Source organism: Bufo gargarizans, chromosome 8 (assembly GCF_014858855.1).
Source record: "Bufo gargarizans isolate SCDJY-AF-19 chromosome 8, ASM1485885v1, whole genome shotgun sequence".
Taxonomy (NCBI): domain Eukaryota; kingdom Metazoa; phylum Chordata; class Amphibia; order Anura; family Bufonidae; genus Bufo; species Bufo gargarizans.
In genome coordinates, this window is record NC_058087.1 from 150,114,922 (window position 1) to 150,141,022 (window position 26,101).

The window sequence follows — 26,101 nt, forward strand, 5'->3', positions numbered from 1 at the left end:
GTCCCCCATTGACTTTCAATGTAAGTCAGGACGGATCCGTATCGGGACTTAGAAATTCAAATCTAATACAAACGAATCGGTCCTGAACGGATGCATTCGTTTGTATTATCGGTGCGGATCCGTCCTGTACAAGTACAGGACAGATCCGCACGAATGCAAGTGTGAAAGTAGCCTTAGGGGGTGATGTTTACATGGGATTGTGCGTTGGAGGCGGCTGGGGAGGAGGTGATGTTATTTACATGGGACTTCATGGTGGAGGGAGGATTATAACTGCAGGGGGAACTGCAGATCCAGGGGACATTATAGGCGGTCTTATTACTACTGGGGGCTCTATAGGAGGGTCTTATAGATCCGCCTTATTTCTACTAAGCGCACTATGGGGGCCTTATTACTACTGAGGGGTCTGTAGGGAGCTTTATTACCACTGGGGGAACAATAGGGGGCCTTATTTCTACTGGGGATTCTGTGAGGGTATTATTAATATGGGAGGGTTCTTCTAATAATGGGGGCATTGTTGAGGAGCATTATCACGGTTCGGGCAGTGTTACTAATGAGGGCATTCTAGAAGGGAATTACTATTGGTGGGACTATGAGGAGCACTATTACTATGGGGGGCAGACATTTTTCTTCAGGATAGAATTTGAGAGAAGTTGTCCAGACCGAGTGGAGAAGATCATGAGAGAGAAGATCTACAGAGAAGATGATGACAGAGAGGAGACGTCACCTGGAGGCCCTGGATGTGACAGGTAAGTGCTGCTGTATAGCAAGTACAGTATAGTGCGGGGGGGGGGCAACATATTTATTGGGGCTTGTGCCCCGGATCTTTTGAGACCCTAGCAACGCCCCTGTTTGCAACAGACTGCAGATGCAATGGGCCAGGATACGGGTATTTAAAGTTCTGTATTTGCCGTGATGCAAATTGCAGTGTGAGCAGGGTACTACCCCAGGGCCCTTCCAAGGTGTTATAACGCCCATCCCAGATTAGGAATGCCAGAGGGGTGTAATGGCCTATAACAGTGATGGCTAACCTTGGCTCTCTAGCTGTGGTAAAACTACAACTCCCAAGATGCCCCCCTTGCTTGGATGCTCTCAGAACTCTATAGAAATAAATGGAGCATGCTGGGAGTCGTAGTTTCACCACAGCTGGAGTGCCAAAGTTAGCCATCACTGGCCTATAATGTCTCTAAAGGATAGTGGTAATTGTGTCAACGGTGTCTCTTACCTAGGTACGGCCGGCTCCTGGCTCACTTGCAATAAATTAGAGTGTAGTGATAGTGGGAGTAATAGAGGAATTTTGCAGCAGAAATGATGTCCAGACCTTTACATGAAGTTCAAACGCTTTTTTACTGAAGATAACTTGCATACAAGCGATATACAGCCTTGGTCTCTTGGTCCCAGCAGGTTTTAGCAATGATTGGCAAGAAATGAATGCTTCTGCTTTAAATGTGAGCTTGCAGAATAAGTAATCTGCTTGGTAGCTCTGTAATTGTGGCAGGAACTAATCTTCTGCACTTATCTTTAGCTTCTGCTGTATGAGGACAGACTAGCTGAGGAGGATGGCTTCTCCTAGGTCTCTGGACTTGACTCACAGATGGTTTCTCAGGTGATGCTTTCTTTCTGGAACCCTGGAAGTTGTCTGTAGCTTTCTGCTTCTTCATCCAGCTGAGGCTGAAGGAGCTCACACTGGGAATATGACTAAGTCTCAGACTTGGTCCTTGCTGTCTTCACTATACAAGGGGTAACTAAATCTGGATCTAACTAGTTTTTCCATCCCTTGCTGCAGGAAGATGGAATCCTCCACTTCTCTTCAGCCGGGGGGCAGAATAGAACAGAATCATTCCACTTTGAACGGCCATAACATTAAAACTATCTTTACCAATGATGCTGCCACCTGCTGGTATACCAGGAAAATGACTTGAACAATTGCATTTAACATAGGTTTATGCACATTTGTGGAGGACATAAGCAAAATCACATCAGATGATAGTAGCATTCTGTTAAGCATTCCATCATAGAATTGCGTTATGGTCCGTGGTAACGCAATCCATAACGCAATTCACCTTTTACCACCAAACGAAGTGTAAACGAATTTCATAAGCGGAAATTCGCTCATCTCTAATGACCACGTATAAGGTGTTGCCGTATTCAGGAGAAAAATGCATTAAAAATGTTGGGGTGAATTTTCTCCTGTTACCCCTTGTGGAAATGAAAAATGTGGCGCTAATGCAACTTTATATTGGAAATAAAAATGTATTTTTCATTTTCACAGGCATGTGTTTCAAAATTCTATGAAATGCTTGTTGGGTCAAAGCATTCACTTCATCACTAGATTTATTCCTTGAGGGGTGTATTTCCAAAATGAGGTTACTTTATGGGGTTTTCTTTCTAGGGTACCTCAGGGGCTCTTCAACTGTGATATGGCACCTGAAAACCATTCCAGCAAAATCTGCCCTCCGTTAACAATATGGCGCTCCTTTGCCTCTACACCCCACCGTGTGCCCATAAAGCAGTTTATGACCACATATGGGAAGTTTCTGTAAACAATCAGTGTTATAAATATTGAGGTTTCTGCCCCAAAAAATGAAATTTAAAAATTTCCCCTCCATTTTGCTTTAATTCTTGTGGAACACCTAAAGGGTAATAAAGTTTGTAAAATTGGTTTTGAATAACTTAAGGGGTGTTATTTCTAAAATGAGGTCATTTATTGGTGGTTTATACTGTGTAAGCCCCACAAAGGGACTTCATAACTGAAATGGTCTTTAAAGGGAGTCTTTCACCTAATCTGAGCGTTTTAGACTGCTCAGATCAGGTTATAGACGTCCGCCGGCTGGAGGCAGAGGAGGAGGTAATAATAGGACAGAAGGGCGGGCCAGAGGGCTGAAAGAGGTGTGTTTTTCTGGGCACATAGCCCAGTAACGCCACCCCAGGGCACCTTTAGAAGCTCATTTTCATACGTTTAAAAAGTGTTTTTTCATGATCTGGACAAGGGAGACAGAAAACAAAGGTACCATTGCAATGCGGGTCAAAGAGTCTATAACCTGATCAGTGACTTTCACTGTGGCCGCCCCTTTAACGGTGACCGCCCCTTAACAGTGACTTTGCTGACTGCCCATTATACAGTGACTTTCACAATGGCCGCCCCTTTAACGGTGACCGCCCAGTCTATAACATTTTTTGTGAGATTTTAGAAGATAGTGGAGCAGCTGTCAATCTCATTGATAGTCAATTTGCTATAACTCATGGTTTCCAGGTATGCACTTTGGGAAATGTTATACCTGTTTTTGCTATTGATTCCGTTCCACTTTCTCAGAAATCGTTAAAGGGCATAGTTCACAATATCCGTTTGATTGTGAGTGATGCTCATGTTGAGGATGTGTCATGTTTCGTCCTTAGCGGGTTGCCTACTCCTCTAGTGTTGGGGTTACCCTGGCTCACCAAACATAACCCCACCATTGATTGGCAAGCGAGGCAAATAAATGGTTGGAGTGACTTTTACAGAGAGAATTGCCTCACGACATCTGTTTCTGAGGTTTCGAAAGGAGACGAATGGAAGACGGCCTTCAATACCCCTGAGGGCCATTTTGAGAATTTGGTTATGCCTTTTGGTTTGATGAATGCTCCAGCCGTCTTTCAGCATTTTGTGAACAGCATTTTTTTATCATTTAATGGGGAAATTTGTATTAGTGTATCTAGATGACATTTTGATTTTTTCTCCTGATTTCAAAACTCATAAGGAACACTTACGTCAGGTCTTGCTCATCCTGCGGGAGAATAAATTGTACGCTAAACTGGAAAAATGTGTGTTTGCGGTTCCAGAAATTCCATTTCTGGGGTTTCTTCTCTCTGCTTCTGGTTTTCGCATGGACCCCGAGAAGGTCCGCGCTGTGCTTGAGTGGGAGCTTCCTGAGAATCAGAAGGCGCTGATGCGTTTTTTGGGCTTTGCCAATTATTACAGGAAGTTTATTTTGAATTATTCCCAATAAATCCCAATTTATTGTTAAACCACTCACTGATATGACTAGAAAGGGGGTAGATTTTTCCTCCTGGTCGGTAGAGGCGCGTAAGGCCTTTTCTAATATCAAGGAGAGTTTTGCTTCCGCTCCTATCTTGGTACAACCTGATATTTCTCTACCCTTCATAGTTGAGGTTGATACTTCTGAGGTGGGTGTGGGTGCGGTCTTGTCTCAGGGTCCCTCTCCTGCCAAATGGCGACCGTGTGCCTTTTTCTCGAAGAAACTCTCCTCCGCAGAGATAAATTACGATGTGGGAGGTAGGGAGTTGTTGGCCATCAAGTTGGCTTTTGAGGAATGGCACCATTGGCTAGAGGGAGCCAGACACCCTATTACCGTGTTTACTGACCATAAGAATCTGGCCTACTTGGAGTCAGCCAAGCGTCTGAACCCGAGACAGGCCAGATGGTCTTTGTTCTTTTCCAGGTTTAATTTTGTTGTCACGTTCTGCCCTGGGGTTAAGAATGTGAAGGCGGATGCCCTGTCACGTTGTTTTCCGGGAGGTAGGAATTTTGAAGACCCGGGTCCCATTTTGGCTGAAGGTGTGGTGGTCTCTGCTCTTTATCCTGAATTGGAGGCAGAGGTTCAGGTAGCCCAGTCAGAGGCTCCTGATCTTTGTCCTCCTGGGAGGTTGTTTGTGCCTCTCGCTTTAAGACACAAGATTTTTAAGGAACACCACGATACTGTCCTTGCTGGGCACCCGGGGGCAAGAGCCACAGTGGATCTCATCGCTCGGAGATTCTGGTGGCCGGCACTTCGTAAGTTGGTTGAGGGTTTTGTGGCAGCCTGCGAGACCTGCGCTTGTGCCAAAGTCCCTCATTCACGGCCGTCAGGTCCTCTCCTTCCCTTACCCATTCCTTCCCGTCCTTGGACACATCTGTTTATGGACTTCTTTACGGACCTGCCTCGTTCCTCAGGGAAGACTGTGATTCTGGTGGTGGTGGGCCGTTTTAGCAAAATGGTGCATTTCATCCCTTTTCCTGGCTTGCCCAATGCTAAGACTCTGGCGCAGGCATTTATTGATCACATTGTCAAATTGCATGGTATTCCTTCAGACATAGTCTCTGATAGGGGCACACAGTTTGTTTCCAGATTCTGGAAGGCTTTCTGTTCTCGCTTGGGGGTTCGGTTGTCATTCTCTTCTGCTTTCCACCCACAGTCGAATGGCCATACAGAGCGCGTCAATCAGAATCTGGAGACATATCTGCGCTGTTTTGTGGTGGAGAATCAGGAGGATTGGTGTTCTTTTTTGTCCCTTGCTGAGTTTGCTTTAAATAACCGTCGTCAGGAGTCCTCTGATAAGTCACCATTTTTTGGTGCATATGGGTTTCATCCGCAGTTTGGGACATTCTCTGGAGAGGGGTCTTCTGGTTTACCTGATGAGGACAGATTCTCCTTGTCGTTGTCATCTATTTGGCAAAAGATTCAGGATAATCTAAAGAGCATGAGTGAGAGATATAAGCGTGTGGCGGATAAGAGACGTGTGCCTGGTCCGGACCTGAATGTTGGTGATCTGGTGTGGTTGTCTACTAAGAATATCAAATTGAAGGTTCCCTCCTGGAAGTTGGGTCCTAAGTTTATTGGGCCTTACAAGATCTTGTCCGTCATCAATCCTGTTGCCTAGCGTCTTGATCTTCCTCAGACTTGGAAGATCCATAATGTTTTTCATAAGTTCTTATTAAAACCTTATGTCCAACCCATTGTACCCTCGTCTTTGCCTCCTCCTCCGATTGTGGTTGATGGTAATCTTAAATTTCAGGTCTCTAGGATTGTGGATTCTCGTGTTGTCCGCGGTTCTCTCCAGTACCTCGTTCATTGGGAGGGTTATCGTCCTGAGGAGAGGATGTGGGTCCCAGTGACGGACATTAAGGCCACTCGTCTCATCAGGGCTTTCCATAGGTCCCATCCTGAGAAGGTGGGCTCTGAGTGTCCGGAGTCCACTCGTAGAAGGAGGGGTACTGTCACCACCAGACATCTGGGAAGCTCTGACAGATGCCTTTCAGAACTGCCTCCTTGAGCTTCCTTGTGTTTTGCTTTCATTTTCTCATCTCGTTAGCCTCTCTCAGCTGTCATGTAGTTGCACTGATTGCATCCCTTTAAATCCCTTCCCAGACTGCTTCACTTTGCAGTTTATATTCCTTCCCGGAGTGTGTGCATGCTGATCCTACTTCTGAGTCTTCTACAGATAAGTTTTGTTCATTCATTTGTGTTTTTCTGTTTGCTGGATCCCAGGTGACCCTGACTCCCTCCGTATCAAGTGTAGGGAGCCGGAGGTCGTGTCCTTTCACTATTATAGGTGTTCAGGTGTTATACAGTCGAGGTACGATGATATGCGATCATCTACCATTGGGATTTTTGCATAGGCTGAGCAGTTAGGGAGAGTTCCAGGTCTGATGCAGAGCTCTCCCTTTTGTTCCTTAGTTTTGGATCCAGTCAGTCGGATATTCATTTTGTGTCTTCTAGTTTCCTGTACACCTTCCATGACACCAACCCTTTAACAGTGACTTTCACAGTGACCGCCCCTTTAACAGTGACTTCCCCTTTAACAGTGACTTCCCCTTTAACAGTGACCTCCCCTTTAACGGTGACTGCCCCTTTAACAGTGACTTCGCTGACTGCCCCTTAAGCAGTGACTTTCAAAGTGGCTTCCCCTTTAACGGTGACCGCTCCTTTAACAGTGACTTTTAAAGTGACCGCCCCTTTAATAGTGACGACCTCTTTAACAGTGCCTTTCACAGTGACCGCCCCTTTAACAGTGACTTTACCAGTGACCCTCCCTTTAACAGTGACTTTCACAGTGATTGCCCCTTTAACAGTGATTTTTACAATGACCGCCCCTTTTACAGTGACTTTCATAGTGATGGCCCTTTTAACAGTAACTTTCACAGTAACCGCCCCTTTAACAGTGACTTTCACAGTGACCGTCCCTTAACAGTGACTTTCACAGCGACCGCCCCTTTAACAGTGACTTTCACAATGACCGTCCCTTTAACAGTAACTTTCACAGTGACCGCCCCTTTAACCCATTAGTGACCACCCATATGTGTTTTTTGCGGCGGTCACTAAGGGGCCTTGGGCTGGAGCGCCGCCTTTTTACGGCAGTACTTCATCTCAAGTTAGCGATAAAATCAAGCGCTGTAGCTCCGTGCCCGCAGCTACCGGAGGTAGCTGAGGGCTCGGCGCAGTGATCAGAGACCGTGACAAGTGGTCTCTGATCACATGATCGCCGTGATACACTTTATCACGGCAATCACAGAAAATGCCGGCAGCAGAGCTGCCCGCTCTAAACTTTCTCCCTCCTCTCATGTAAGAGAGGAGGGAGAAAGTCTCCGGTGCAGTGATTGGGTCCCCCAGCGGTTCTGGCTCTAAGCTGGGTCCTGATCCTCACCCCCCACCCTCCCTTACCCTCAAGAAAGATGGCGGCGGCGGCAGGGCCGTCTTTAATATTGATTGGACCCCGGGCAAAAATTTACTTGGGCCCCCTGGATCCCGCCTTCCCACACCTTAGCATGCAATCACGCTCTCCACCACAACACACACACAAAAAATCCCCACATCTGGTAGAGTCCAGTGAATGACTGTAAATACTTCCAGTTCTGAAGACTCCAGCGGCTCAGGATCAGTGCTCTGGGCAGCTGGGCTCAGGCTGGAAGTGGGCACCGCTCTGCAGGAAGGAGACCAGGGCTCGGCTCACCCTAGTGTTACAGTGCACCCCAGCACCCCACAGTATGCAGTATAGCACCCTATAGTATACAGCACCACACAGTATGCAGTTTAGCACCCCACACTATACAGTACCCCACAGTATATAGTAGAGCAGTATAGCAGCCCACAGTATACAGCACCTCACGGTATACAACACATCACTGTATACAGCACCCCAAACTATACACGATACAGCCCCCCACACTATACAGTACAGCAGTATAGCACTCCCCCCCACTATACAGGCCCCCCCACACTATACAGGCCCCCCACAGTATACAGCCCACCACACAGTATACAGCCCACCACACAGTATACAGGCCCCCACACAGTATATAGGCCACCCCCCCCCCACAGTATACAGCCCACCACACAATATACAGCCCATTACACAATATATAGCCCACCACACAATATACAGCCCACCACACAATATACAGCCCACCACACAGTATACAGCCCACCACACAGTATACAGCACCCCACTATACAGTAGTTTACAGTATATTAACATAACAGCCCCTGTCACCTTTTTCTGATGTAATCTTTACACAAAAAAGCTCCACAGTTAACTTCTGTAGGACCTGTGATGACCTCATAGCCATGTGACCAGTAATTGCTAGGTTACTGGTCACATGGTAACGATGTCATTAAGGTCCTAGAGCAAAACTCATTAAGGTCCTAGAATTAAGATCATTAACACAGTACGATCATGATGCCTGTGTAGCCGACAGCCTGACACCCAGGGCAGTAGCTAGCAGGGCTCAAGAGGCAGCTGCCTTGGGCCCCCCAGGAGCAACTGGGCCCAGGGCAGCTGCCCCTTTTGCCCCTTGGTAAAGACGGCCCTGGGCGGCGGCCCGGCGCATGCGCACACTGAAAGCCGGCCGCCGCCGCTCACAGTAAGGTCTGCGCACTGCTTACTGTGCTGAAGATCTGCCTTCAGTACAGTAACCATCAGGGACCAATAATAATGGTCCCTGATCATGTGGTCTCCATGATAAACCTATCATGGAGATCACATCCATTATATTTACAAAACAGAGCCAGGACAGGGGCTGCGCTTCTCTCTCCCCTTCTCTTTCCACTGTTTTGTGAGGAGACAGAGATCAGACTTTTGTCCTAGCTCTGTGATTACATACTGTGAACAAAAGAAAGAAAAAAAAATACAAATTATAAACTGTCCGTCTGGCGGTCAGTGGGTGTCCGTGATTAGGCGTCCGTCATTAGACGTCTATTAGTGACAGTCAATTATCTTTATTAGGGACCCTGTGTCGGTCTGCTACTGGCGGTCAGTAGGTGTCAGTCAGTCGGTGGGTGTCAGTGAGTTGGTGGGTGTCAGTCAGTGGGTGTCAGTCATTTGCCGTCCATTACCAGTCTATTAGGGACGGTCAGTTATTTTAATTTCTTTCTGAGCTGTACAGAAAAAAAAAATGGCTCAGAGATTATTCAGTGCGGAGCAGGTCTACGAATTTCTCTGCTCTGACCACTCTGAATCTGAAATCGCTTCAGAGGCGGAAATATTTTCAGATAGCGGGGACTCCGATTCCATCCCCAGACCCCATAGCCCTATGGTGGTAGAAGTCGCCACCTACTCTCATTCTCCACCCAGCGGTCCCGTCCCTTCTGCTACGTGGGTTCCTGCCACTTCATTTTCCCTCCCCAAGTACCCCAATTTTTATCCACTCCCCAAATTAATGTGGATGTCGCCAATTTTAAGTCTCATGATTTTATTTATTTATTTGTGGATGATAACGTCCTTGAGTTAATTGTGCAGCAAACTAATTTGTACGCCACACAGTTTGCTGTACAAAAGCCCGCGTCTATTTATGTAAGACGGTGGACCACCACAAGTGTCCCTGAAATAAATAAATAAATTGGGGCTTACCCTGGACATGGACATCGTAAAAAAAAACTGTGTCCGATCCTATTGGGCTGCGAGTACTGTCCACTCAACCTCTGTGTTTTCAGCAGTTATGTCCCGTAACCGCTATAAAGTGCTAATGCGGTTCATGCATTTTTCTGACAATTCCAAAGCCCCCCCAGAACTGACCCAGCCTTAAACCGCCTAAATAAATTGAGACCTCTTATTTCCCTCCTTACAGATTTATTCTTGAAATTATATACCCCTGAAATTTTTTTATCCGTTGATGAGTTCCTTTTTAGTTTTAAAGGCCGCCTTTCCTTCCGTCAATATATTCCCTCCAAGCGTGCTAGATATGGGGTAAAATTGTATAAGGTGTGCGAGAGCACAACCGGCTACACCTGTGGTCTGTCTATTTATGAGGGCAGAGACTCCCAACTTAACCCCCCAGGCTGCCCCGAAAATATTGGAACATCAGGCAAAATTGTGTGGGATTTATTGGCGCCATTCCTGCACAAAGAATACCATGTGTACACAGATAATTTTTATACCAGTATACCCCTTTATAAATCCCTCCATGCTGCAAACACAGGGGCTTGTGGGACAGTCCGCAAAAATAGAGTTGGATACCCACAACCGCTGGTCTCCAAATGTTTGGAGAAAGGAACATCCTTCGCCCTTGCAAGTGACCAGCTGCTTTCCGTGAAGTGGAAGGACAGGAAGGATGTCTACATGCTGACCACCTTGCATGCAGACACCACAGTGGCAGTTAGGGAGAGGGGGGCTACGGCGGACAAGCACAAACCAGTCTGTGTGACAGACTACAATAAATTTATGGGAGGTGTAGACCTCTCGGACCAGGCGCTTCATCCCTACCTGGTGAAGCGAAAAAACAGGGCCTGGTATAAAAAGGTAGCAATCTACCTCATCCAGATTGCTACCTACAATAGTTTTATTTTATTTAAAAAGTCCCAGGGAAACCTTAACTTCCTCGAGTACCAGTAGAAGGTGGTTGAGAGTCTCCTGTTTGAGTCCCCCGCACCTGGGCAAGCCTTCGAATTGGAGAACGTTCAAAGGCTTTCAGAACGCGAATTCCCTCACCCCGTCCCTGCCACTACCAGAAAAACGTATCCACAGAAAAGATGCCGGGTGTGTAGCAAACATGGAAGGAGCAGGGAAACCTGGATTTGCCATCACAACCAGGCCTCTGTAATCTGTACCATACGATTGCAAATGATTAATTTTATTTAATACCAAAAAGAACGGGGGGGAGGGGTTCAGGAAATTAATTTATTCTCATTTTCTGTTTAGTTTGTGGGCTTTCCAGGGAGGGAGGGATCCCTTTGGGATGGGTCGTGGAGCTAAAAAAGAAATTCAGACATTGGAACTAATTTTACCTTTTCTGATTTGCTTCCTTAATTTTCCTAATTTTATTTTTTATGACTATGTCCTGCCACACAAAGCTCTTAATTCCATTCACATTACTGTATTGTGATATTGGCATGATATTTTTTTTATTTGGAGGATCTCTAATCATTGAGTTGTTCCTCACCAGTACACTAAGGGCTTTATTAAGAATTTTTTTTGTGGACACCCCACAACACGTCTAGAAATAAGGACATAATTTGGGGGAATTAGTGATCCATTACTGTTCCTACAGACAGTTCTGGACACTGTCCCTTTATATACTCTGTAGGTGACTGGTTGATTGAGTGCATAGCGGTTTCTATCTTGCCTGTTATGGTGCGCCGCGTCACTTAGCACGTTCGTCTCTCATATAGGGATTGATGGGGCTAAAGAGACGTTGTACGACCAGTCACTATCCTTGAGTGCCAGCTTGTCATTACAGCCCTATCCGTGTTCTTGTATCTTGTGAACAAACTGGAATTTGCAACATAGGTGGAGACATGTTTTTTGGACTTGTTGCCTTTCACTACAGTTCAGTTTTTTTCCCCTTTTTTTTCAGTTTGGCGAGACATAGTCATATGTACACACAAATGCCTTTTTAGAAATCTGCCTCCCTTATAAGGGCTAAGCTTCACTTCTCAACTGTAAGGGATCTAGTTTTTAAAATGGTTTTCTATTATTTCGCAGCTCTACGCCATTACATGTGTGCAATGGGGCCTGAACCATTTTCACTTTATTATCTAAAAGACCCTAGGTGCTCCTTTATGTTTGGGCCCTGCCGTGTGAGAAAACATAAGATTAGGGCCACAATGGCGGTATTTTTGAAGACAGGAGAAACAGGGTGATGCATTTTGGAGTGTACATCTTCACTTTTATGTGCTCTGTAGAAAAAAAAATCTGTCTTTAAATTGACACTTTTGTGTAAAAAATGAAAAATATTTTTTTTCCGCCTGCTTTGCATAAATTTCTAAAAAAAACTAGGGGGTCTAAATGCTCACTACACCCCTAGATAAATACCTTAGGGGGTTTCGTTTTCAAAATGGGGTCAATTATGGGGGTTTTCTATTGTTTTGGCAGCTCAACGCTATTACAAGTGTACAATGGGGCCTGAACCATTTTCAAGCAAATTTTGTGTTCTGAAAACAACTGGGTGCTCCTTTATGTTTGGGCCCTGCCGTTTGTCAAGACATAAGATTAGGGCCACAATGGGGTATTTCTGAAGACAGGAGAAACGGGGTGATACATTTTGGGGTGTACATCTTCATTTTCATGTGCTCTGTAGGAAAAATATGTCTTTAAATTAATACTTTTGTGTAAAAAACTGGGTTTTTTTTTCACGTTCTTAGCATTAATTTCTTTAAAAAACTAGTGGGTCAAGAAACTCATTACACCCATAGATAAATACGTTAAGGGGCCTACTTTTTAAAATGGGTTCACTTTTGTGGGGTTCCATTATTCTGACACTTATAAGCCTCTGCAAACTTGGCTTGTTGCAAAAAAAAATATGTACTTCAAAAAATTTTAAATTTATGTTAAAATGTTAAGTCTCCTAAATAAAAAAAAAGAAAAGTAAAATATTTTTTGTAAGTGTAGCCAAAATAAAGTAAAGATGTGGAAATATATTTCTAATAAAAATATTGAATAGTATTTATGTATGTATGTGAAATATTGCAGTTGAAAATAGGAAAATGTGCCAATTTTTACAAATTTTCAAAAATTTTCACTTTTTTATTAAAAATACTCAAATTTTATCGGTAGAATTTTATCACCTAAGTAAAGTACAATATGTGATGAGAAAACAATGTCAGAATTACTTTGATGTCCAAAACCGTTACAAAGTTATTGTAAGCTAAAATGACACGTCAGATTTCCAAAATTATGTCATTAAGGCCCAAACAGGCTTGGTCACTAAGGGGTTAACAGTGACTTTTACAGTGACCGTCCCTTCAACAATGACTTTCACAGTGACCGCCCCTTTAACAGTGACTTTCACAGTGATTGTCCCTTTAAAAGTGACTTTCACAGTGGCCGCCCCTTTAACAGTGAACTCCACAGCGCCTGTCTGTTTAATAGTGGCCCCTGCCCCCATGCATGTAACAGTGTAGTTGTGCCGTCACACGTCATATGACTGAATATTTCAGGACCTACGAACTGCTAAAACCTGTGATCAGTTCTTAAGTAGGACCTGTGAGCTTCTATTGGCTGATAAGGGACATGTGACCGTGTGTATGGCAGTTAGGATTTAAGTGAAAGGCTGGCAGGATTGTATTAGATAATGCAGGTCATTTTTGGGGAATGTCTCGGGAACGGTACGTCCTAGAGAGCTGAGACCCCCGCAAGATTTATTTCCAGGTAGCAAGGGATGTGTATACCAAGTTTCGTTGAAATGGATGGTTGTGTTTTTGTGGAACATACATACATACATACATATGGAAACGTTTTTTACAGAGGTTCTACTGATAATAAAAACACGGATTGGTGCTCTCTCCAATATGGCAGTACCTAGTGCCAAATGTTGGATATATTATAAAATTATGCAAGATGGAGGGCACTCAAATGGCTGGGTATATATAAGGAGTCAGATCTAGTATATAACTTATTGTTTATTGTTGGCATATAAAATCACTCAATCATTCAATGGTAGTGGTGTGGTGGTCACAAGATAGAATGAGTGTACCCCGTATAACTCAACACTAGATAAAATGTTATCTTGCATAATTCTATAATACATACATGCATACTGTAGGAAGGCGCAAGGGTCCATCATTGACGGAAGGTATTTGTCACCGAGATTCTTGGCCTCAGTGAGGTAAGAGCCGGTAATTTCATGTGTCGGCGGCAGCTAGTGCTGGCTGACATGGTTTTGCTATTTAGTATGGCTGTAAAGCCGATCTGGGCCAGCTCTTATTGGGAGCAGTCAAAGTGCAGGGTGGGTGGCTTCTCCCCACGTTCCAGGCCGGGTCTTGGTTTGGGCTATAAGACACAGGCAGCAGTGTCAGGTGAGAGGAATTTACTCCTCTCTGACAGTGAAGCTCTGTCAGTCTCTGCATTGGGACCTGGGAGTTTGGGCCTGGGTAAAGGCCTGCTACCTTGTTAGAGTGAGAGCAGGTGGTTTCTGCTATGTCCAAGGACTTCTGCATTGCTGCATGGTGTGAACAAACACCAGACTCAAGGTGACTGTTTTCCTTGAAACTGACTTTTTGTTTTGCTTATCCTTGTGTGAATAAACACCAAACTGTTTAAGTAAAGATGTCGTTGCCGCAATACTGCGTCAGCAAGCCTGTCTACCAGAGCAAATCCCCACAATACATACACACATACGTCCTTTTTTATATATATATACAATGCCATCAATCACTGACAGCACCTCCTTCCTGTACTGATACTGTTCACAGGACTGCAAAAACAAAGATATAAATGTATAAATTACAGGTTTTGCTGAATCTTTTTCCACAAATTTATGTCAATCTGCTCAGCTCCTCCTGCTCTATAATATGGTGCTTTCAGATTGCTTTAAGCTTTTTTTTTTGTTAATAAGCCTGCCTGCACCCCCGAAGTGCATTTGCAGGCTTTACATTTTACACTGAATCCACCAGAACTGTTCTGATGGCCCTTATCTCTGAACTCAAAAATACTCACTAAAGCTAATTCAGAATTCAGCTATAATGAGTATTTATGAGCTTTCCTTTGGGGTTTTATTAAACTCTACACATCCATAAAGCGCCAAAGAGCCGCTTTTATGCTTTTATTAGACATGCACCTGACATGGAACCAGTGATTTTTAACCACGTACAAAATTATCATAATTTGTTTAATGTAAAATGTCTGGTTGTGTTATATCTAACAAATAATTTTTTTTATATATCATATAGTCTTAATTATATGTTCTGCCTTAAAGGGGATTCCCAAGTATTGACGTGAACTGCTACCCACAGAATAGGGGAAAGATAACTGATCTGTGGAAGTCTGACTACCAGGACTTCCACCTGTGCCAAGAACAGGGGTCCTATTTCCCTATCCTGATGGAGTGGCAGGTCAAGTATGTGTCCTGCCTCTCCATTCATTATCTGTGGTCTGCCATAAATAGCCATAAGCTGTACTCTGCTATCTGCGACAGCCCCTTAGAGAATAAATGGGGTGGCTGGAGACATGTTCAACCTGCCACTCCATCAGAAGAAGGGAATTGGACCTTGTTCTCAGGATCGTGGGGGTCTGACCGCTGTGGGTACGTGATAGCATTAATACTGGGCACCAGGGGCGTAGCTAAAGGCTCATGGGCCCTGGTGCAAGAGTTCAGCTTGGGTTCCCCTTTCCTCAGTGTTTTGTGGCCAAGGGCCGGGAAGTACATAGCCTTCATACTGCCTGAGGCAAAAAATTGAAACGGCACCTCCCCATGCCAAATTCTTGACCCAACCCCTTTCCTTCCAGCCAGAGGTTTAATGTGACCATCATGTTCTTTCTATAATACCAATGTGTTCTTATGTGGCATAACGGTCTTTGGGCGCCCTCATGCTCCTGGGCCTGGTAGCGACTACTACCTCTGCACCACCTATAGCTACGCCCCTGCTTGGCACATATTGTCCAGTTGTGGTAGAAAGAACGGCCCTGGAGCACAAGCTGCTGTTCATATGAACACAGTTCTGTTTTCTGACTACAGATGGCTGCAAAATATGATAAAATGTGATATATCAGGAGATGAGTTTTCTGCACAAAAAGCATAAAATCAATTAAGAACAGGAATGTATGGCAAACTCTAAAGAGGAGGCAATGTGAGCATATCTTAACGTGAAGATAAGACTTTTATTACATTTTATGTGTTTGAATATAAATAAATGGTTTGCGTTAATTAACAAAATAATCAGTTTAACATTTTTACTAGAATAGTTCTCTGAGTTCCTGTTGAAGTGCATGAATTGTGTAGGCTTATGCAGTGTTGGTTACACATGGAGAATTGGTTTAAACAATGTGTATTTATTTCATAAAACCTTTCTATGTGATATATAAAACATATATATCACATAGAAAGGTAAAGTCTCTATATGTCCTTAATGTACATAGGTAATGAATAAAGTGACTTAGTGTAACGTCTATCCAGTAGCCTCACCACCTGACTGGTATTAAGGTGAGACGTGCATTTGTTTTATACTGATGGTCTTTTGGAGTACTCAGCTGAGTTACGCTTGCTCAGTTGAGACAGTTACTTTTGCGATCGTCTGTAATATTTTGTATAGTATCTCAGATATCGCTGTTTGTATGTGATGTGGGGATGTGCTCGTGGTAGGCTACGGTAGCGGCAGCAGTATTGAGGCAATCACAGACAGTCTTTGTGATACACCGTGACTTTATTCACACCAAAGGCATAACAGGCAATGTGCAGACCACACAGGGGCATATTCACATAGTGCATAAAACAAAAGTCCTTCCATAGGAAATAAACAGCAGGTTTGAGTCACCTTGTTTTGGACAGACCACAGCAGTTCTGCAGGCTTGTAAGCTACCTGCCTTTGTCTCCCTCAGGCCAGAGCCCCTTCGGCTCGTAGCACCACAGGTCCCAGGGCTATCCTTAAATGTGTGCTGCGCCCAGACTCTCCTTCACCAGCGCTGACTCTGTCTGTGGAAATCTCCAGCACAGCAAGACACACCCCACCCCCATCATCAGCAGGCTGGGTTCTTTAAAGGCCCAGCTCCACCAAAAACCTGGGCTGGCCGTGGGGAACAGGCACCCCCCCACTCTTTACCTGTTCCCAGTAAGAACCGGCCCGGACACGCTGCACCAGCAGCATTCGCCGCTGTAACCGCAATGATCCGGTTCTTACTCCACCGAGGCCAGGACCTCTGGTGGCACGTATCGTCCGTCCATTATTATTCCGGGGACTCTCCTACATATCCCCCCCCTTTGTTCACCCCTGAGGGCTTGAACATACTGTTCAAGCCTGAGGGGGTGAACACATGCACAGCAGTGTACCCGGGACAGGGCATCTGCGTTCCCCTGTAAGCGGCCTGCCCTGTGCTCAACAGTGAACTTAAAGTTCTGGAGGGACAAGAACCACCTGGTAACCCGAGCACTCCCCTCCTTAGCCCGACTCATCCACTGGAGAGGGGAGTGGTCGGTCACCAGACGGAACCTTCTCCCCAGAAGGTAATATCTGAGAGACTCGAGTGCCCACTTGATGGCGAGGCACTCTCTCTCCACAATGCTATACCGGGTTTCTGCTGGGGTAAGCTTGCGGCTTAGAAAAACCACGGGGTGCTCTTCCCCGTTGAGCTCTTGGGAAAGCACAGCCCCTAGTCCTACTCCCGAGGCATCTGTTTGAACTACAAACTCCCGCTTGAAGTCGGGCGTCACCAGAACCGGGGACTCACATAGGGCCGACTTCAAACGGGAGAACGCCTCCTCCTCCTGCTCCCCCCAGCGAACCATCACCGACTTTCTACCCTTCAAGAGGCCGGTTAACGGGGCTGCCAAGGTGGCAAAATGGGGAATGAACCTCATGTAGTACCCAATCAGGCCCAAAAATGACCGTACTTGCTTGGACGTACGAGGCCTGGGCCAATTCCGGATTGCTTCAACTTTATTCACTTGGGGCCTAATGACTCTGCGTCCAATCACATACCCCAAATAGCGAGCTTCCTCTAGTACCACCGAGCATTTTTTTGGGTTGGCAGTTAACCCCGCCTTCCTTAGAGAATCTATCACTGCCTGAAGTTTTGACAAATGACCCTCCCAGTCTGGGCTAAACACGACTATTTCATCCAGATACGCGGAGGTATACTGGTGATGGGGCTTGAGGACGACATCCATCAGACGCTGGAACGTAGCCGGAGCGCCATGCAACCCAAAAGGCAACACCCTATACTGAAAAAGCCCCTCCGGGGTGACAAAGGCCGTCTTCTCCTTTGCCGCCTCCGTCAGAGGTACCTGCCAGTAGCCCTTCGTGAGATCTAGGATCGAAAAATACCGGGCTTTTCCCAGCAGCTCTATCAACTCGTCTACCCGAGGCATGGGATAGGCGTCAAATTTTGATACCTCATTTAATTTCCTAAAATCATTACAGAACCGTAATGAACCATCCGGTTTGGGAATAAGGACAATCGGGCTAGCCCACTCGCTCTTTGACTCTTCTATGACCCCTAGACGTAGCATCGATCTTACCTCCTGCGAAATGGCCTGTCGCCGAGCCTCCGGTACTCGGTATGGTCTTAGGCGGACTTTCACCCGGGGCTCGGGGACAATGTCATGCTCGATCAAGGTGGTACGTCCAGGAAGGTCAGAGAATACGTCCCTATTCCGACTAACAAATTCTCTCACCTCTTGTGCTTGTTTGGTCGACAGTCTGTCCCCTATCGTCACCCCAGCGGCGTTCTCCGGAACACCTGGTGACCCCGGGTCACTCCCTGACGTCCCGACAGAGGGCGGGCTGTCTCCAAACAAATTCTCTCTGTCTCTCCAAGGTTTTAGTAGATTCACATGATATACCTGTTCGGGCTTCCGCCGCCCTGGCTGGTATATCCTGTAATCAATTGGGCCCACTTTCTCCTTAACTTCATAGGGTCCTTGCCACCGGGCCAAGAATTTACTCTCGACCGTGGGCACGAGTACAAGAACTCGGTCACCCGGGTGAAATGTCCTTACCCGGGCGGTTCGGTTATATACCCGACTCTGGGCTAGTTGTGCCGCTTCCATGTGCTCACGGACGATCGGCAACACGACCCCTATTCGGTCCTGCATTTTTCCGATGTGCTCTATCACACTTTTATGAGGCGTAGGCTGTTGCTCCCATGCCTCCATAGCGATATCCAGTAGCCCACGGGGATGTCGCCCATATAACAGCTCAAAGGGCGAGAACCCCGTGGACGCCTGGGGCACTTCCCGTACCGCAAACAAAACATAGGGCAACAGTAAGTCCCAATCTCTCCCGTCCTTAGCCACGACTCTTTTTAGCATGGACTTCAGGGTCTTATTAAACCGTTCTACTAACCCATCGGTTTGGGGATGGTAGACGGACGTGTGCAGGTGTTTAATATTTAATAGCTTACACAATTCCTTTGTTATTTTGGACATAAAGGGTGTCCCCTGGTCCGTCAGAATCTCCTTTGGTATTCCCACCCGGGCAAACATACTCATGAGCTCTTTAGCTATTACCTTGGCCGACGTATGGCGCAATGGGACCGCCTCCGGATAGCGAGTGGCATAGTCTAACACTACCAGGATGTGTTGGTGACTTCGGGCTGACTTAATAATGGGGCCTACCAGATCCATGGCGATCCTTTCGAAGGGCACCTCTATAATGGGCATAGGTACCAGTGGACTGCGATACTGAGGTTGGGGGCTAGTCAGCTGACACACTGGACAGGACTGACAGAACCTCCGGACTTCCTCATATATCCCAGGCCAATAGAACCGTTGTAGAATTCGCTCCAGCGTTTTCTTAACCCCCAGATGACCACCCAACACATGCGCATGCGCTAAGTCCAAGACCATTCGTCGGTAAGGCTGGGGCACCACCAGTTGTTCCACCACCTCCTGCCTCACCTTGTCTACCCTATATAACAGGTCCTGGTTATAGGCCAGGTGAGGAAATACGGTATCGGCGCCGGGACGCTGGGCAACACCATTAATCACCGACACACCTTCTCTAGCCCGCAATAACGTCGAATCCTGGAGCTGTGCGGTCCCGAAGGTTTCTCGGGGTACCTCCAGATCCAGGATGGACGAACTTTCTACTGTCTCACCCGCCAACACTTCTAGGGGAAACCGGTCAGGGTTACACTCTACCTCCCCTACGGTGACCCCTACAGCTGGGGCCCCTGCCTCGGGGTCCTCGGGCTCGGGACCTGGACATTTTCCTTCCCCACAGGTAGGCAACCCGTTCCTCCACAAAGTCCAGAACAGGGGAAAGTCCCTCCCCAATATTGCGGCATAATGGAGCCGTCTCCCCACCCCGACGACATGTGGTACCTCCTTTCCACACACTGCCAGGGTAACCTTAGTGGTGGGATACTCCCTGCGATCCCCATGTATACAGACAATGGTAAGGGTTCGCCTTTCTGGGAGTTTTTCCGTTACCAGCGACTCATGGACCAGAGTTACCAGGCTCCCAGAGTCCAGCAGGGCCTGCACGGAGTGTCCATTAACAACGACATCACACACCGGAGGGGTGTCCGCCGCCAGCAGGGGGTCAGCTATATACACCGGTTGGGCATAAAAAGAGGACCGGCGAGCGAACCCGCAGTCCATGGGTTCGGATGCCCTAGGGCAGTTGGATGCCACATGTCCCCAGTCCTGACAATGCCAACATCTGATCCTCGCAGCCTCCCTCCTCCCCAGGGTATTCCTCCCACGGACTGGAGATCCACTCCCCTCCTTATGTGGTGGGATCCCTTTTTCAGGATCCCGGGTCGGCAACGGGGGCTGACGTGACTTCGGTAGTACCGCTGAGTCCCGCACCAAATCCTGAGTGGCCATATACCTCTCCACCAGGCTAACCAGTTGTTCCAGGTTGCCTGGATCGCCTTGTCCCACCCAGCGCTGTATGGCTCTCGGGAGGGTACGCACGAACCTGTCGACCACGACCCTTTCAACCATCTGAGAAGTGCTCAATATTTCAGGCTGAAGCCATTTTTTTACTAGGTGAAGTAAGTCATAGGCTTGTGACCGGGCAGGTCGGGACTCGGCAAACACCCACTGATACACCCTGTGCGCTCGCACATAGGTGTTTACCCCCAATCTGGCCAACACCTCAGCTTTTAGCCTCTCATAGTCTTTGGCCTCATCCCGGCTGAGGTCAAAATAGGCCTTTTGTGCGTCCCCCACCAGAAAAGGCGCCACTACCTCGGCCCACTGCTCCAACGGCAGCCTCTCTTGCTCCGCGGTTCTTTCGAACACCATCAGGAATGCCTCTATATCATCTCCCGGACCCATTTTCCTCAGGGCGGATCGGACTTGGTCCCTGGCGGTAGACACAGTCGGGGTTGTCGCAGTTGAAACTCCTTGCAGGGATGTTCGCACCGACTCTTGCATGGCTACCAGCTGCTGCATTAGGAGATTGTTTGTTTGCTGCTGTGCACACATAGCCTTCTCATGTCTTTTTTGCTGTAGCTCATTACTTTCCCTCTGAGCCTGCAATGCCTGTTGCTGCTGTACATTACTCTGAATCAGGTGCTTAATGGCCTCCTCCATCTTGTCAGGAACCATAAAACTTGCAGGCCTGATATATGACATGCAGTCCAACACAACTTTTGCCTCAGGCCTGCCTCACTGCAGGAATGCCCGCTCCAAGCCACCAATTGTGGGGATGTGCTCGTGGTAGGCTACGGTAGCGGCGGCAGTATTGAGGCAATCACAGACAGTCTTTGTGATACACCGTGACTTTATTCACACCAAAGGCATAACAGGCAATGTGCAGACCACACAGGGGCATATTCACATAGTGCATAAAACAAAAGTCCTTCCATAGGAAGTAAACAGCAGGTTTGAGTCACCTTGTTTTGGACAGACCATAGCAGTTCTGCAGGCTTGTAAGCTACCTGCCTTTGTCTCCCTCAGGCCAGAGCCCCTTCGGCTCGTAGCACCACAGGTCCCAGGGCTATCCTTCAATGTGTGCTGCGCCTAGACTCTCCTTCACCAGCGCTGACTCTGTCTGTGGAAATCTCCAGCACAGCAAGACACACCCCACCCCCATCATCAGCAGGCTGGGTTCTTTAAAGGCCCAGCTCCACCAAAAACCTGGGCTGGCCGTGGGGAACAGGCACCCCCCCAATCTTTACCTGTTCCCAGTAAGAACCGGCCCGGACACGCTGCGCCAGCAGCATTCGCCGCTGTAACCGCAATGATCCGGTTCTTACTCCACCGAGGCCAGGACCTCTGGTGGCACGTATCGTCCGTCCATTATTATTCCGGGGACTCTCCTACAGTGAGTTTAGCAGTAGTTTACTCACTGTTCCGTCCCACATCTTCAGTACAACACAATCAAGTTAATTTGAACTATACCTGAGAACCATACCTGAGAAGGTATATAAACTTGCCATATTCATGAGAAAAATGACCACTGAGGGAGGAGTCTTTGTTAACTCCGAAACGCGTATGGTCATATGATCAATAATTCTCATGAAATAAGCTACAAGACTAAAAATTGAAGCGCTTCAAATAACCAACAGGGAGCGGGAGTGGTGACGCGATTTACAAAGGAAACACCGAAAATCCACATATTCAGTGAAACCCGGTCTTGCGCTAAATTGAATATATGCACTGATTATATGCACAAGATTACTACCAGGGATTCACTGTTACGGCACATCCGTAGTTAGTTACCGAGGATCCCCAAGCCCTATATGAGACACATACCGCTGACAACATCTTTGGAGACCAGACCACTGCCTGCAACGACCGAGCTACATGTGGGACGCCACGATATACGCAGCAAAGCCGGCAAATCCAGCGGAACAGTGAGTAAACTACTGCTGAACTCACATACAAACAGCGATATCTGAGATACTAAAATATTACAGACAATCACAAAAGTAACTGTTTTAACTGAGCAAGCGTAACTGAGCTGAGTACTCCAAAAGACTATCAGTATAAAACAAATGCATGTCTCACCTTATTACCAGTCAGGTGGTGAGGCTACTGGATAAACGTTACACTAAGTCACTTTATTGAGATCATTACCTATGTACATCAAGGACATATAGAGACTTTACCTTTCTATGTGATTTATATGTCTTTTATGTGAATTTTATGAAATATCTTGTATTTTAATTATAGTTTTTACACTAATATATTGAATGTTTTATGAAATAAACACACATTGTTTAAACCAATTCTCCATGTGTAACCAAGTGTAGGTGTGCCCTACTACTTTTTTCTATTTTATACTTGCAAATTTGTATACCTGTCTACAGAGAGACATTGCCTTCCAAGGCTTAAGCAAATACCTTTCAGCCAGTCAGTCAGCAGACATAGGATGTTTTAAGACAGCACATGTTTGCTGCTACTTTGGCAAAATAGACCTGCATACATTAACCATACCTTATGCCGTTTTCAGGATTTACAGGATCCAACATGGACACAGTGGTGTGAGTTTCTTGTCAAGTACTTGATTCTTCCATATCAACTTTTTGTTGAGTTTGCATGGGACTGGCTAGAAGTACATTACTGGACTTCTCGATTTATAATTGTACAGGCCATGATTCTGTCAATACTGGAGTTAATTGCATTTTGGAAACTGTGGTCAACCAGCCAACTATGGTAAGTGATGGTGGATTTTCATGAAGAATAGAATTTTATCATTTCTAATTGGTTACTGCAGAAACAGGCAGGATATACGATTTTCTATATGTTCTTCCCAAGAACCATCTCTGTCATTCAGATAGAAGCGGTCCACGTACTAGTGTTCAATTAACTCTGTTCTTAAGGGTGTCACCTTCACTGTGTACCAGGCATAGCTCTGTACTTTTAGTGGCAACTGTGACTGGTTTCACTAAAGCTTAGTCAGGTCCAGGTGAATGGGACTGAACTGTGTCGGGCAGTAATAACTCAATTAAGAATTATTAATTATGGTCATAAAAAAAATTAACCATAAAAAATATATATACAGTACAGACCAAAACTTTGGACACACCTTCTCATTCAAAGAGTTTTCTTTATTTTCATGACTATGAAAATTGTAGATTCACACTGAAGGCATCAAAACTTTGAATTAACACATGTGGAATTATATACATAACAAACAAGTGTGAAACAACTGAAAATATGTCATATTCTAGGTTCTTCAAAGTAGCCACCTTTTGCTTTGATTACTGCTTTGCACACTCTTGGCATTCTCTTGATGAGCTTCAAGAGGTAGTCCCCTGAAATGGTTTTCACTTCACAGGTGTGCCCTGTCAGGTTTAATAAGTGGGATTTCTTGCCTTATAAATGGGGTTGGGACCATCAGTTGCGTTGAGGAGAAGTCAGGTGGATACACAGCTGATAGTCCTACTGAATAGACTGTTAGAATTTGTATTATGGCAAGAATAAAGCAGCTAAGTAAAGAAAAACAAGTGGCCATCATTACTTTAGGAAATGAAGGTCAGAACAGTCAGCCGAAAAATTGGGAAAACTTTGAAAGTAAGGGCTATTTGACCATGAAGGAGAGTGATGAGGTGCTGCGCCAGATGTTACGACTAAGAACTACTGTTCGAAATGCGTCAAAGTTGCTACACTTGTGGGTGGATGTCCTGTCTATATGTCTACTGCCTGAATAAAAGACGAAGATTTTAGCTACCAAAATCGTGAGTGCTGGAATTTCATTGTGCTTTCATATCAAGGATATATAGGCTCACCAGCCTTTTCCGTGCACGCAGGTGTTTGGACAATTGGGTGAGCTGGACTTTTCTTTGTGCATATTCGCTGTGCCAGATGACCTGGCCTCCACAGTCACCGGACCTGAACCCAATCGAGATGGTTTGGGGTAAGCTGGACCGCAGAGTTAAGGCAAAAGGGCCAACAAGTGCTAAAGAATTAAAGTAGAATAAGGCATACGATTAGTACAAGTGTCCGTATATGTGAATATTTAGCCTGGAAATGGACCCTTTTTAAAAAATAGCTTTTATTAATTTACGTCTAAAAAGCATAAATATAAACACCCTTTGATAACCAGGTGTCCAAAATAATAATAGGACAAGATGTTGCCCAGCTATCACCGTGAATTGGTGAATTATAAATAATAAAGGTATATCTAAATTCCCAGGGCGTTGGTGACTTTATATTGAGGTTGGGAATTGGGCGGAGAGTGGGGCACGTAGATAAAGGTATTAGGGATGGTTCTCTCCCTATACCCGCCCTATGGTAATCCTCTGCCCAGGGATGATCCCTGATGGTGGGGTCACCCTGTCCCCGTACCTACCCTGTCTGGCCCTGTGTAGCCCTGTGCGCTGGGAATTTATAGTGTGGTTAGTATCAGTGTTTTATCCCTTTATTGGAAATAGCCCCGACGCGTTTCCCCACGTTTTGGTTAATCAGGGGGTCGGTTTAAAACATATAATATAACATCATACTAGATGACAGAAATAGATAATATACCAGATAATATTATATATATTTATTTACTGTATCCTGGTTGATGCCATGATGGGGCAGGCCATATAGGAGAAACAGAAGGTTCAACAGTTTTTTCCTATAGGAAGGAGGGTGTCACCTAGGGAAAAGGGGAAGATATCATGCAATAACCCACTGTTAGTGCTATAACCATACAGTGGAGTTGCTCATAGACATTTCCAATAATTGGTGACTTACATGTTAGGTGTCCCCCTGTGGTCCGGACTGCCATCTGCCATGTCTGATGGGGCAGCAAGGCATCCCTGTGGTCATGCTGTATTTAAATGCTGGGAGAGGAGGCGCCTTTTTTCCCCTGCAGCCGCATATCCGGTCGGTGGAACGCACGCGCCGCTACTTCCGGTCCCGTGGAACGCATACATCACTTCCGGTCTGCTGAACCGCAGACGTCATTTCCGGGATAGCGATGTACAAGCGCTCCAGGTCCTCCCCTATTGCTGTAATCGCATATGCGATATATACAGTTTTAGCTCCCGAGTATTCAAATATAATACTTCAATTTGGTGCCTGCTATGCGTTTTCAGCGGGGGGGGGGGGGGGGGGGGGGCATTATTCAATGGCAAAGGGCTGTTTTTTGTGTGGATAATGATTAATTTGATGTTAATACACATTGCTGGTGCCACATTAGTCAGTCAAAAGCATATCACTTATGCTGACCTCTTAATTTACATACTACCTACAACTCCATGGGTAGTGTAAACCTCCCCAGATTTATAAAACAGCAAACCAGTAACAGGACGAACTTATTTCAAGGTTATAGCTATTCTGATCAGTGGATGCGCACAATTGATCCATGCAATCGCGTGATCAGAAAAATGACTATTATTTAGATGATCAAAGGATAATTTTCACGGGTGTAGCCTGATATAGCTACGGCCCTTGTGATATAATGTGTTGAGTACATTATGTACCCATGACTAGTTAGAGACTTTTGTGTAAGTATTCGGGAAAAATTAGAGGCAGATATGGAGAAACGAAACTCCCGAGTATTCAAATGTCTATATTTGAAGTTGTGAGGTTTAG

At 45.9% G+C, this 26,101-nt stretch overlaps 1 protein-coding gene across 1 annotated transcript in view; it reads left to right on the forward strand.

Moving 5' to 3' along the window:
- The window catches only part of LOC122945451 (bifunctional apoptosis regulator-like), a 68,132-nt gene that overhangs the window by 36,510 nt on the left and 5,521 nt on the right, over positions 1-26,101 (forward strand). Inside the window, exon 6 of the mRNA XM_044304520.1 lies at positions 23,028-23,230. Coding sequence (XP_044160455.1) covers positions 23,028-23,230 — 203 coding nt within the window. The remainder of the gene's footprint in view (positions 1-23,027; positions 23,231-26,101) is intronic.